This window comes from Pinus tabuliformis, chromosome 9 (assembly GCF_031772625.1).
Source record: "Pinus tabuliformis cultivar Carrire ecotype Pingquan chromosome 9, CPIR1, whole genome shotgun sequence".
Taxonomy (NCBI): domain Eukaryota; kingdom Viridiplantae; phylum Streptophyta; class Pinopsida; order Pinales; family Pinaceae; genus Pinus; species Pinus tabuliformis.
In genome coordinates this window covers 1,601,985,201-1,601,999,096 of record NC_142307.1, presented here as the reverse complement: position 1 = coordinate 1,601,999,096, position 13,896 = coordinate 1,601,985,201, and the positions used below count along the sequence as shown (strand labels likewise).

At 37.6% G+C, this 13,896-nt stretch overlaps 1 protein-coding gene across 1 annotated transcript; it reads left to right on the top strand.

Moving 5' to 3' along the window:
* The first annotated feature begins 6,986 nt into the window (after positions 1-6,986).
* On the top strand, positions 6,987-12,831 carry LOC149154897 (uncharacterized). Its single transcript, XM_089444245.1, has 5 exons — positions 6,987-7,679; positions 8,016-8,262; positions 8,639-9,579; positions 9,973-10,180; positions 10,685-12,831. The coding sequence occupies exons 1-5, from the start codon at positions 6,987-6,989 to the stop codon at positions 12,829-12,831; spliced, it is 4,236 nt and encodes a 1,411-aa protein (XP_089300371.1).
* The last annotated feature ends 1,065 nt before the right edge of the window (positions 12,832-13,896 follow it).

The following is a 13,896-nucleotide window of genomic DNA, read 5'->3' as shown; positions in this document are numbered from 1 at the left end:
ATCAACCATTGTCAACGATAGTCAACCATGTTTATTTTAGGGTTTTTAATATTTATCTTAGGGTTTATATACTTTGGGTTTATAATATTAAACCCTTGGGTTTAATATTATTCCCTTGGGTTATAATCCCTTGGGTTTTTAGTATTAATCCATTGTATTTATTAGTCCCTTAGGTTTATAATATTAATCCTTTCGATTTATTAATCTAAGGGTCCATATTCCTATGCTATATTATTATTAATAGGGTTTATAATATTAATTCTAAGGTTCAATACAAATCCCTTAGGATTATAATCATGGTCAACCATGGTCGACCATGTTTCAATGTTACATTGTGACAAAAATTGTCTCAATATGAAATCAACCGTGTTAAACCACTATCAATCATCGTCAACCATGGTCATTCATGGTGAAACATGGTCCAATGTCACATTATAACAAATATTATGTCAATATGAAAATAAACCATGGTCAACCATGGTCAAATGTCAAATTGTGACAAATATTCTCTCAAAATCATGCTCAATCATGGTCAACCATGGTCAATCATGTTCAATGATGGTCAAACGTCACATTGGCACAAATATTGTCTCAATATCAAAATCACCATCAAGGATAATTTTAGGGGCGAATGTTCGCCCTTTGGCGAAATTAAGGGGTTTTAAATTTTTAGTGGGCGAATATTTTGTATCATAGTACATTTTCACAAATCACCTCAAATAGCCCACCTTATTTTAAGGGAGAGGGTAAAAAAGGTAAATTTAGCCCTTGAAATTAGGACTTACAACCTTCCATTCGCCCATTGTCAAGAATATGTTTTATTTAAGTGAATCCATTCGCCCATTTTCAAGAACAGGTTTTATTTAAGTGAATCCTATCGGCCAAATACCATATTTATAAAAGAGGTATGGTAAATTAATAAAAATATAAATAAATGAGAGGTATGGTAAATAAATAAAACATTTTTTATATTTACTCCATAAGTCACCATATTTATAAAAGAGGTATGGTAAATTAATAAAAATGTAAATAAATGAGAGGTATGGTAAATAAATAAAACATTTTTTATATTTACTTCATAAGTCACCTTATATACATGTAAGGGTGTAAAAAAATAAAAATATAAGTAAAGTGGAGGTATGGTAAATAAATAAAATGTCTTTTTATACTTACTCAAAAGGTATGGTAAATAAATAAAAATATAAATAAACTAGACGTATCGTAAATACATAAAACCTCTTTTTATATTTAATCCATAACCCTCGTTCTATTTATAAAGGCTCAGGAAAAAGGTTTTATTTAAGTGAATCCTATGGGCCAAATACCATATTTGTAAAAGAGGTATGGTAAATTAATAAAAATATAAATAAACGAGAGGTATGGTAAACAAATAAAACACTTTTTTATATTTACTCCATAAGTCACCTTATATTTACGAAAACTCAAAAAATGGGCTATATTTAGGTGAAACCTATGGCCAAAATACTATGGAACAAATACCATGGACTAGATTGTTATTAATACCATGCAAAAAACCATTATTAACCCTAATATTAGAATTAATAAAAATAAAAATGGCACATGGTATTGACCCATGGTATTCACCAAAATGGCACATGGTATTGACCCATGGTATTCACCTGGAATGTAGCATATTTAAATGGGGGAATTAAACCAGCATGTAACCTATGCTAAGATTCACTAGGACTTTACAAAGTTTTATTATTTAGTGAAATACTCGCCAAGATGTTACAAGATTTTATAATTGAGTAAAATATTCGCCATGCCTGGTGAGAGATTCGCCAAAAAATTATATATACATATTATATTATTGATAAAATCGCCTTCCATTTTTCCTATATACCATGGAGATTCGCCCATTTATTATATTTATAAATTTAGGGGGGGTTCTTAAAATTTTCCCTGATCACCATCGTCAACCATGTTCTAACGTCCCTTGGGTTTATTAATTTGAGGGTCCATATTCCTAGGGTATAATATTATTTATAGGGTTTATAATATTAATCCTAAAGTTTAATATAGATACCTTAGGTTTATAATCTATTGGTTTTATAATATTAATCCTAAGGCTTATAATATTAATCCTAAGATTTATAATATCAATCTTAGGGTTTATATTCCTAGGGTTTAATATTAATCATTGGATCTAATGTTATTCCCTTCAGTGTATAATCCCTCGGGCTTTTAATATTAGTCCAATGCTTTTAGTAATCGCTTTGGTTTATAATATTGATCCTAGGGTTTTAATATTAATCACAGGGTTTGTATTCCTAGGGTTTAATATTAAACCTATGGTTTGTAACATTAATATTAGGGTTTAATATTAATCTCTTTAGTTTATAATCCCCTTCGTTTATAATATTAATCCCTTAAGTTTATTAATGTTGCAATTTATGTTCCTAGGATTTAATATTAATCATAAGGTTTAATTTTATTCCCTTGGGTTTCTCATATTAATCACTCGGGTTTATTAATCAGATAGGTCTCTTTGTCCAATGTCGCATTGTGACAAAGATTGTATCAATATGAAAATAAACAATTTTCAACGATCGTCAACCATGGCAATTCATATCCATGGTCCAACATCACAAGATTTGAGAAATATTGTCCCAATATGAAAATCAACCATGGTCAACCATTTTAAACCACATTTAACAATGGTTGTATATGCGGTTCTATTAATGGTATACCATGGTCCAACATCACATTATGACAAATATTGTCTCAATATGAAAATCAATCATGTTCAACCATGGTCCAACGTCGCATTGTGAGAAAGGATTTAATATTAATCCTTAGGTTTAACATTAATCCATGGTTGATTAATCCCTATTAATCCTAAGGTTTAATGTTATTCCCTTGGGTTTTTAATATTAATCGCTTGGGTTTATTAATGAGATAGGTTTATAATGTTAATCCTAAGTTTTATAATATTTAAATTCCTTGGGTTTATAATATTAATTCCTTATGTTTAATATTATTCCTTGGGTTTATTAATCTAAGGTTTCATATTCCTAGGGTATAATATTATTCATAAGGTTTATAATATTAATCCTAGGGTTTAATTTAAATCTCTTGGGCATATAATACAAATTCCTTGGGTTTATGAATCCCTTGGTTTAGAATATTAATATATCGAGTTTAATATTAATATCAATCTCTTGGATTTATTTTATGTTTAATATTAATCCCCTAAGTTTATAATACTAATCTCTTCGGTTTACTGATCCCTTGGGTTTATAATATCATGCTTATGGGTTTATTAATTTAAGGGTTCATATTCCTAGGGTATAATATTATTGATAGAGATTATAATATTAATCCTAGGGTTTAATATAGATCCTTTAGGTTTATAATATTGATCATGGTAAACCATTTTCAATCATAGCCAACCATGGTCAACCATGCTTGAATGTCACATTTTCACAAGGATTGTCTCACAATGAGAATAAATGATGTTTATTTTAGTGTTTGTAATATTTATATTTGGGTTTACGAATGTTGGGTTTATAATATTAGTCCCTTTGGTTTAATATTATTCCCTTGGGTTCATAATTCCTTGGGGTTTTAGTATTAATCCCTTGGGTTTATTATTCATTTGGGTTTATAAGATCAATCCCTTGGGTTTATTATTACCTCATGTTTATAATATCAATCATGGTCAACCATGGTTGAATGTCACATTGTCACAAGGATTATCTCACCATGAATAAATCATTTCTATTTCAGTATTTGTAATATTCATATTTGGGTTTACAAATGTTGGGTTTATAATACTAGTCCCATGGGCTTAATATTATTCCCTTGGGTTCATAATCCCTTGGGGTTTTAGTATTAATCCCTTGGGCTTAATATTATTCCCTTGGGTTCATAATCCCTTGGGATTTTAGTATTAATCCGTTGGGTTTATTATTCATTTGGGTTTATAATGTAAATAAGTTGGGTTTACTATTCCCTTAGGTTTATAATATTAAAGATGGTCAACCATTGTCAATCATAGCCAACCATGGTCAACCATGTTTTAATGTTGCATTGTGACAAGGATTGTCTCACCATCAAAATAAACCATGTTTATTTTAGTGTTTGTAGTATATTAGGTTTATAATATTAGTCTCATGGGTTTAATATTATTCCCTTCAGTTCATAATCCCTTGGGGTTTTAGTATTAATCCCTTAGTTTTATTATTCTGTTGGGTTTATAATATCAATCCCTTGGGTTTATTATTTCCTTAGGTTTATAATATCTCATGGTCAACCATGGTTTAATCTCGCATTGTGACAACGATTGTCTCATCGTCAAAATAAATCATATTTACTTTACTGTTTGTAGTATTTATATTTGGTTTTACCGAATTTGGGTTTATAATATTAGTCTTATGGTTGAATGTCACATTTTGAAAAAGATTGTCTCACCATGAAAATAAACCATGTTTATTTTAGTGTTTGTAATATTTATATTTGGGTTTACCATATACCTTAAGAAACCAATTTCCTGGCTGTAGAGAAATTGTGCTTAAGACATTAATAAATATTATTTATTGCCACTTATAGTTTGTTGTGTTCTCAAATGAGGGACCTGGAAAACTTGGTCTTTAATCCCTAATACATGTATGACCGGAACATTTCAGAATGCCATTTGTTGCTAGATATAAATGATGAGTGAAGAAAGCTTGAAGGAGAAGTTAAAGATAGTATGTTGGTTTTTCACACAAACTAGTATTTGTAACGTAGAAGAATTATGAAAATGAGAACTAAATCATAGACAATATGTTGCTTAACACAAAAACTACTATCTGTGACTCTTGGAGAATTTAAAGATAATATGTTGGTCTTTCATAGAAACTATTATCTATAAGTTAGAAAGGAAGGTGGAAACTTCAAGTATAGGATCACTCTTTTAAGGAATTTTAACTTTATCTACATAAGCAAATAAAGACCTATAGCTTCATTACTATACTTGAAAGAAGAAAACATAACATGACACATGACAGAGAAGGTTACAAAATTATACCCAAAAACTCATGGAAACTTCTGGTTCTTTCATTAATCAACGATGATATCAGGAATACAGTGGCCTGATCTTCGAGTTCTCCAAAATTCAAACCCTTTCTTTGTAAATTTTCATATTTTTATACATAGTGGAACAGTTGTTGATTTCTGAAACTGCCCAAATTATTTAACTGCTTCTCTAGCTATATGAAATAAAAACTATTAAAGAATTTTACAAAGGGTAAAAGAAACCTAAAAGAACACGAAATAACAGGAACATAACTCAATTCAGAAAAGGACGATAACTGTTGGCTTGCTTTGTTAATCCGTTGTTGAGTTCCTTTGTATATGCCCTAATGATGTTTAATTCACTTTAGCCATAATGAAATGTGTTTAGCCTGTGCAATCCTGGGCTGACATATGTATCGGGCTTTTTTATTGGCCAAAATACAAAGAAAACATGCCCAACTGCCTTCCTCTTCAGATTCAGTTTTAACGTTGATTTTTCCTTTTACACAACAAAATTAACATAAAGCATGCAAAAGCGGAACTGAAAAAGAATTAATCGAGTTTAATAACTCCATCGGATCCGGAATCCCATCACGTATTGCAATCGGCGCTTTTCATTGTTATATTAGCGTAATGTTGGACTTACACATAAATCCTTCATATTTGCACTATTTCTATTATATCTCTTTTATAATAGAAATACACCATGAACATGCCTTTTCCACTTTTAACGTGGGCTCTACACAACTATCGAGGCATACCTTTATCAAAATCGCAATCGGCACTTTCCATTGTTATATTGACCCAACCCTTAACATTTTGTGATATGACGAACGCGCCGTAATTATAAAACATAACATGTAAACTATCGGGTCTGGATTGCATATCGCAATCGGCGAAACCATCCATCCATATATATATATATATATATATATATATATATATATATATATATTATGTTATACGATATGACGGACCCGCCGCAATTATAAAACATGATATATTTGCTTTCGGGTTCGACCATCACAATTAGTGGAACCAACCTCTATAGCCCTGCGGTGTGGTAGACCCGCTGATACTTTTAAACACAGTGTATATATGTTTCAGGTCTGGCCCGTGATCGCAAATCGCAATTGGCGTTATCAGCGGAACTAATCATACATATCATTGTGGACCCGCTGAACTTTATAAAATGCAACTTATAGTATTTCGGATCCGGCTTTAACTCTTTAACACTTGTTTCTTTTGCAAATCGGATATATTACTTTGTTTCTTTCTTGTTTCAATATGCACACACACACACAGATATATATATATATATATATATATATATATATATTGGGTCTAGCTCCATATAACCATTTATATAGTGATTTGTATACCAACCTTGGCTACTCTGAGGCCTATTCTTTTACAAATCTTTTAGTGATTGTGCTATGCCATTATCACTTCTTCATCTTGCTTTTATCTCTTCTTTTTGAAGTATTTTCAAGTGATTCTTGAAAGAAAAATGAATATTATAAACAATAAGATGCATGTTACAACAAGTCCCGTGGTTGAATGTCCCATTTTGACAAATATTGTCTCACCATGAAAATAAATCATGTTTATTTTGGTCTTTGTAATATTTACATTTGGGTTTACGATTGTTGGGTCTACAATATTAGGCCCTTGGGTTTAATATTATTCCATTAGGTTCATAATCCCTTGGGATTTTAGTATTAATCCCTTGGGTTTATTGTTCATTTGGTTTTAATATCAATCCCTTGGGTTTATTATTCCAAGAAGGTTTATAATATCAAGCATCGTCGGTCTAGCACGGGGGATTCCTGAGAGAGCAAGGTCGGTGACGCGACATTAGGGTTTCTGAGCTAACCTGCAACGGCAGGACCTGCGCACAGAGGCCATCAGATCCGAAAGCGGCAGAGAAGCACACCTAAGCCCGTAGGTCTTGGCAGGCGGGTACGATGAACCCCCATCAAGGGGAAGGAGGGGCGCCTCCTCCAACAAACGACAATCAGCAAGGGCATTCAGCGGGTTCTGAAAGGGAACAGGAGCACAATGATGGAGGTACAGACAAAACTCAGCAGAAGCAGACTGACCAAGCACAGCAAGACAAGCCGAAAGTAAGTTCGTCCACATGCAAGCCAGTAGCTACGTACAGGCCAAAAGTGGAGCTACCCAGTCATCGAATCAATGCCAGAATTCAATATATGAGAGATCATGCTCTCATAGGCAAATTTATTGGAATATGGCCAAATGAGAAAGCGTTGAGAGCCTGGATTAATGTTAAATGGCATCCAAAAGGCCACATCACCTTGCATCTAGGGCCGAAAGGGTTTTTCACCGCAGTCTTCAACTGCTTGGAAGACAGAAACAGAGTTTTTGAAGGAGGGTCGTACTTCTTTAACTCTGTTGGGCTATTCCTAAGAGAATGGATTGAAAGATTCAACCCTGATAAGGAAGATCTAAGTTGGGCACCGGTCTGGATCAGGCTGTACTCGCTGCCATGGGAATATTGGGAAGAGGAGTCTCTAAAAGCTATCGGTAAAGTTCTGGGCGACTTCGTCAAGGTAGCAGAAGACACAAAGACGCAGAGATATACCTCATATGCACGGATCTGCGTATATATGGACCTGAAACAACCTCTGCCTGATACGGTAAGTCTCTTTCATGAAGATGTCGAATGGATCTAGTTAATTGATTATGAGCATGTACCCTTTAGGTGCAGGAAATGTCATGACCTAGGACACATTTACAGAGATTGCCCTTTAAATAGTAAACCCTCGGTTCAAGCGGACCAGGAAAATCTAGCGTCAGATGGCTTCACTAAGGTGACAAATCGTAGAAGAGGAAACAAAAAATTAGTAGCACCTACTAAGATAACCCCAGGGGATCAATCAAAACCCTCTACCAGCAACAGCTTTGCAGCTCTAGCCACTGAAGATTTGCAGGATCAGGAAAATCTAACCTCCAATAAAAAAGGATCTAACCAGGAAAAGACCGAAGGATCTCATTCGAAAGAGGGGGATAAGGATGTTGAACAAGAAGGTTATAAGATCAAGACCGCTTCAAAAACCTGGAGCCTCCCTGAAATGGAGATAGATGGCACAGACCCCAGTACAGGAAAAGAGAAGGAAGGAGAGGGAAGTCATCACGAACCTCAAATCATGGAGGAGGATACGGAATCAATAGACATCAGCGAGCTAGACATACTGGGCCTAGAACAAGCATGCAAAACAGGTAATTTTGACAAAATACCTGAAAGACAAGTGGACAATCTAATGGCAGTCCTCAACAAAGCTCAAAAAAAATACTCACTAGGGGTTCAAATCGGCAGTCAATGGGATGGGAAATTCATCACCAAAGACAGCAAAAAAGAGGAAGGAAAACTGCTTTAGAGAGAACCATCAAGATTGGAGAAGTATTGGTAGATTCGGGCAGATATGCCAAGTTATCCAAGTATTTCAACACCAACCCCAAACCTTCCCAATGAAGTTGATATCATGGAATATTAGAGGGCTTAATTGCCCAAGGAAAGGAAGACTTTTAAAAAATATGTTAATGGAGGAAAAACCAGCAATACTATTTTTGCAAGAGACAAAATGTACTTCGATAGTCTTGGAAAAGATAGCAGCAAAGGCCTGGCCAGGTGGGCTAGTCACAGCTGTTGATGCTCAGGGAGCCTCAGGAGGACTTGCAGTGCTCTGGGATGCAAGGATGATACAACTAGTTAACATACATGCAAACAAAAATTTCATTCAAGCTATCTTTCATATAATTGGAACCAATATCTATGGACACATAACAAATGTTTATTTTCCTCAAGAAACCCAGCATAAGGTTGAGATCCTGGAAGCTTTAACGCAGCTTAATGCAGAGAGGAAATACCCGCTATGGGTTTCAGGTGGAGACTACAATATGATTGCATCAATGGAGGAAAAGAAGGGAGGACGCTGCAGAATAAACAGGGATGGATCCATATTAAAAGACTTCATTCAAAACAATTGGTTGATAGACCTTCCCACAAACAATGGCCTCTACACCTGGAACAACAAAAGGGCAGTTCCAATGCAAATAGCTTCGCGTCTTGATCGCTTTTTGATCTCTGATAATGCAGTGCATATAGGGGGAGAATTTACAGCCTCCATCCTTCCTTTTTCAGGTTCTGATCACTGGCCCATAGCCCTTCACTGGAATCGGCCTGGTAGCAGCATAAGACGACCCTTTCGGTTTGAGGCTTTTTGGTTGACTCATCCGGACTTCCATGAATTTATCAGGACAACTTGGCAAAATTTCAATCCAATGGATGGAACAAAAATGTCAATATTCCAAAGGAAGCTGAAGCACCTCAAAGAGGAGATAAAACGCTGGAATAAATCCATTTTCGGCAACATTTTCAAAGCGAAGGAAATCCTCATTCAAGAAATGAAAGACATACAGCAAAGAATGATCTCTGAAGGACGTTCTGAAGAGCTAGCCCAGAAAGAGAAGGCTACAGAAAACAAAATCCTTGAAAGAGACCTACAGGAGGAAACTCTCTGGAGGCAAAAATCGAGAGTTAGATGGCTGAAGGAGGGTGAAAAGAATACGAAATTCTTTCACAAAACCACAGTCCAAAGAAGAATGATCAATCAAATCTCTTATGTCAATAATGAGCAAGGCACCAAAATAGAAACCCACGAAGGAATAGAACAGGAATTCCTCAACTACTTCAAGAAGATGAATCAAGAACCCAACATAAACAGAACAGAGGCCATTGATAAAATTATCAGACATATACCCAGATTAATTACGGATGATCACAACACTCTTCTTCTCAAGCCTATAAGTCTACAGGAGGTTGAGACTGCGGTGAATCAACTAAAAGCAGGGAAAGCGCCAGGACCAGACGGATTTACTTCAAACTTCTTTCAGCACTTTTGGGATCTAATCAAATGGGAAGTTTGGCAGGTAGTGGAAGAATCGCGAACTCTAAGATGGATGTATCCAGGTCTGAATGCAACATTCATTGCATTAATCCCCAAAGCAGAGGAATCCAATACCCCAGATAAGTACAGACCAATAGCTTTGTGCAACATCATATACAAGATTGTCTCCAAGGTCATAGCTTCGAGATTGAAGACCATGCTTCCCCTCATCATATCTCCGGAACAATCTGGTTATGTAGAAGGAAGACAGATCATGGATGGGATCATTTTAACCCATGAAATAATCCACTCTCTCAAGCAATCAAAAAAACCAGGTATGATGCTCAAAATTGATTTATCTAAGGCCTTTGATAGTATCAGTTGGGAATATATGCAAAAAATCCTCAAAGCCTTTGGTTTTGCCCCCTCCTGGATCAGATGGATCAACAATCTTATTTCCTCGTCGTTCTTCTCCATTCTCATTAATGGAATACCGTCGCCCACCTTCCGCCCTTCTAGGGGGATTAGACAAGGGGATCCACTATCGCCTTTTTTGTTTGTCATCTTAGCTGAAGGCTTAGGCCGCAACATTAAATCGGCTATCCACTCTAATAATCTCAAGGGCCTAGCTCTCCACCAAGCCCCTGCTTTCTCGCACCAGCAATTCGTAGATGACAACATGTTATTCGGTCATCCCTCTGTTCAAGAAGCTCGTTCTTTTAATTCTATTCTTGAAAACTTCTCGAATGCCTCAGGAGCCCTCATCAACAAAGTCAAATCTCAGATTTTCTTCTTCAATACACCTCCCACTACCCAAAGAGCTATAGCCCGCATTCTAGGCTTCACCATAGCTTCCCTCCCTTCTAAATATCTGGGAGCTCCTCTAATTGCCTCGGCTCTCAAGCATTCCTCTTGGAACAGCCTGTTAGAAAAACTGGAAGCTAGGTTATTCCTTTGGACTCACAGAGCTCTTAATATGGCTAGCAGAATAGTGCTAATTAAAGCAGTTCTACAGTCTATGCCTCTTTACCTATTCTCCATTTTGGCGGCACCAAAGTGGGTGCTCAAAGCTATCAAACAGTTGCAGCGTAACTTTCTATGGGGAAGTTTGGGGCCAAATCGCAAGTGGGCACTTGTCAAATGGGAGAAAGCTTGTCTTCCTAAAAAAGCAGGTGGCATTGGACTAAGAGACCCAGAGCACAGCAACATGACAATGGGGGCTAAAATCTGGTGGAAGTGGCTTTCAAATCCCAGTACGCCTTGGGCTTCTTTATGGACAGCGAAATATGCTAGAAACTTACCCTTAGAGGAGCGAATTAGAATGTCTAAAGTCAGTAAGGGTTCGGTCATCTGGAACTCAGCCATTCAACATCGAGATATAATTCAAAAGCACAGTTTTTGGGAGGTGAAAGATGGACTTACAGCAAGGTTCTGGGAGGACTCATGGCATCAGCTTCCAAAACTCAAAGATATCATTCAGGGAATCTCAGATCGAGACACAAACCAGCATGATAAGGTTAGTCACTTTTGGAGACCTCACACTGACCAAGAGCACAGAGAGTGGAAAGAAGCTAGTCATATCCTACCTCACAGCTCGGAGCAAATTCAACTTGCTCTTTCCTCAGAACTTCAAAAACGAAAAATTCTAAAGTTGGAAGGCATGGACACTCTAAGATGGGGATATGAGGAAAAGGGTACCTTCACTACCAAGGAAGCCTATAAAATTCTTATCAGAAACAGAGTAATCAAAGACAAATTATGGGACAATATATGGAACCCGCCCATATGGCCGAAGGTTTCTACATTTCTGTGGCTTCTCTCACACAATAGAATTCTCACATGGGACAACCTTAGGAAAAGGAACTTCTCTGGTCCATCTATATGTCTCAACTGCAAACAGGAAGAGGAATCAGCATTACATCTTATGCAAACCTGCTCGCTTGGAAGGAAATTGTGGGAAAAGGTTATATTCCGCTGTCGGAAGGATGGCAGAGTGATGGGGGATATTAAAAGCACCCTTCGCAACTGGAGCCAAAAGCCATATCAAAGCAAAGTTTTAAACACACTTTGGCAAATCATACCGGGATTACTGATGTGGAATATCTGGAAGGAGAGAAACAGACGGATCTTCAAAGATCAATCAATGACAATTGAGCAGATATGGAATGGGTTGCACAATAACATCAAAGAAACTCTATCTATTAAAGGCTGGTCTCAAGAGGACTTTCCATCCCTCCCACCGGAACGAGCTATATGGGATAACTGGCAGATGCAATTACAGAGTCTGACCTCATCTAACGAAAATTCCTCCAGACATCAAGAGACTACAGTCAGCTGGACTCCACCGCCAATCAATGTCTTTCAACTCAACTTTGATGGTGCGTCGAAAGGAAATCCTGGGAGAACGGGATTTGGTGGAGTCATCAGAAATTACCAGGGTAATCCTCTCATCACTTTTTTTGGCTCAATCGGTTGGAATACTAATAATGCAGCGGAATTGGAAGGATTATGGAAAGGGCTCAATCTAGCGCAGAATCAAGGGTTCCTTCCTCTGATAGTGGAAGGGGACTCCCAAATCATCATTAATATGGCCTCAAAACTTCAACAGGGATCCCCGGTCCACAAGGTCAGCAGCAGCTGGAGAATGGCCACCCGACTTGAGCATCTACAACAATGGCTAAGTCACAATCAAGCTATCTCCTTCAAACATATCAGAAGGGAAGGGAACAAATTGGCAGATTTTCTTGCTAACTTAGGAGTGGACAGTGGGAAGGAATTCTTTGAAGGATCACTACATGGTACAGCTTCTGAGAACCAACTTTCTACTTTCCATTCTATATTAACAAGAGATATGCAGACGAGGGAAGAATCACACCCGGATGCGGGTGTCTTTAATAGTTGATTAAAGCCTATGCATGCGCAGCCGGCAACTGGCAAGCTCACACGCAAGGCAAGTCGGTGGAAGGCTGGTAATTAATCGTCATAAATGCAGACTCAAGCTCGATGTACGCAGCTGGAGGTTAACAAGATGGCGCGCATCCTCCAGGCTTCACTTGTTCTGGTTCTTGCCGGAAGCATCGCTGTATGTCCGATCTTTGCTAGTAGAGGTCTTCGCTGGTGGACTCGGTTTCAAAATCTCAGTGTAATCCAGAGAATTAGGAAATCTTCTTGGTCTTTTAACAATTCTCAGCTGGTTAGTCTCAGGAATACAACCCTGAATCTCTTCGATAGTGTTGGGCGCTCTTCGTCAATTTCTTCCTTTTGTGTCTGGTGTTTCAGGTCTGTCTTTGGCATTTTCTCTATAAGGCCTCTGGTCTCTGTCCCTGTTGTAGGTGTCTGGTTGGGGAATTGGGTTCACTCGGTTGGGGAATTGGGTTCACTGAGTCGGGGATGGGAATGGTCTGGTAGCTGGGTCTATCACACATAAGCTTAGAGTCTGTGTCTTTCATACTTCAATCTGGTTCTCCCTTTGGGGCCTATCAGTCTGTCAGTGGTTCTTCCCTTACCCTTCGTCCCTCAGTTTCATCACTCTGTTGGTATTCTCGATTATGGCCCATCGTCGAGGCATTCCCAGGAGTGGGAGAAATTCAGGGTCCAGGGGAGGGCTGTAGGGGCGTGGGAGCTCTGCACCTCGCCGTATTACACCATTAGCCACTGCCTCGCCTTCCTCTCCGCCCTCAGAGGATTCTGGTCCCTCCCTTAATAGCTCTCTTCATACATCCAGGCTCAAATTCAAAAGCAGGGTCAACAGACTGCTCATCTCTGCCATAATCACGATCATCTTCTCGGAGGAAGAAGACAAGGCTGCGAGCTTAGACGAAGACCCCAAGGAACAGTCTTCTGCTCAGAATGCCAGTGCCTCTCAAAGCAGTTTGGCGGAGGCTGTCCTCAAGGTTTCTGCTAAGGTGCACGAAGAGGACAATCAGGAAGAGGATGACACTCAATGGAACTCCCCTCAGGAGCAAAT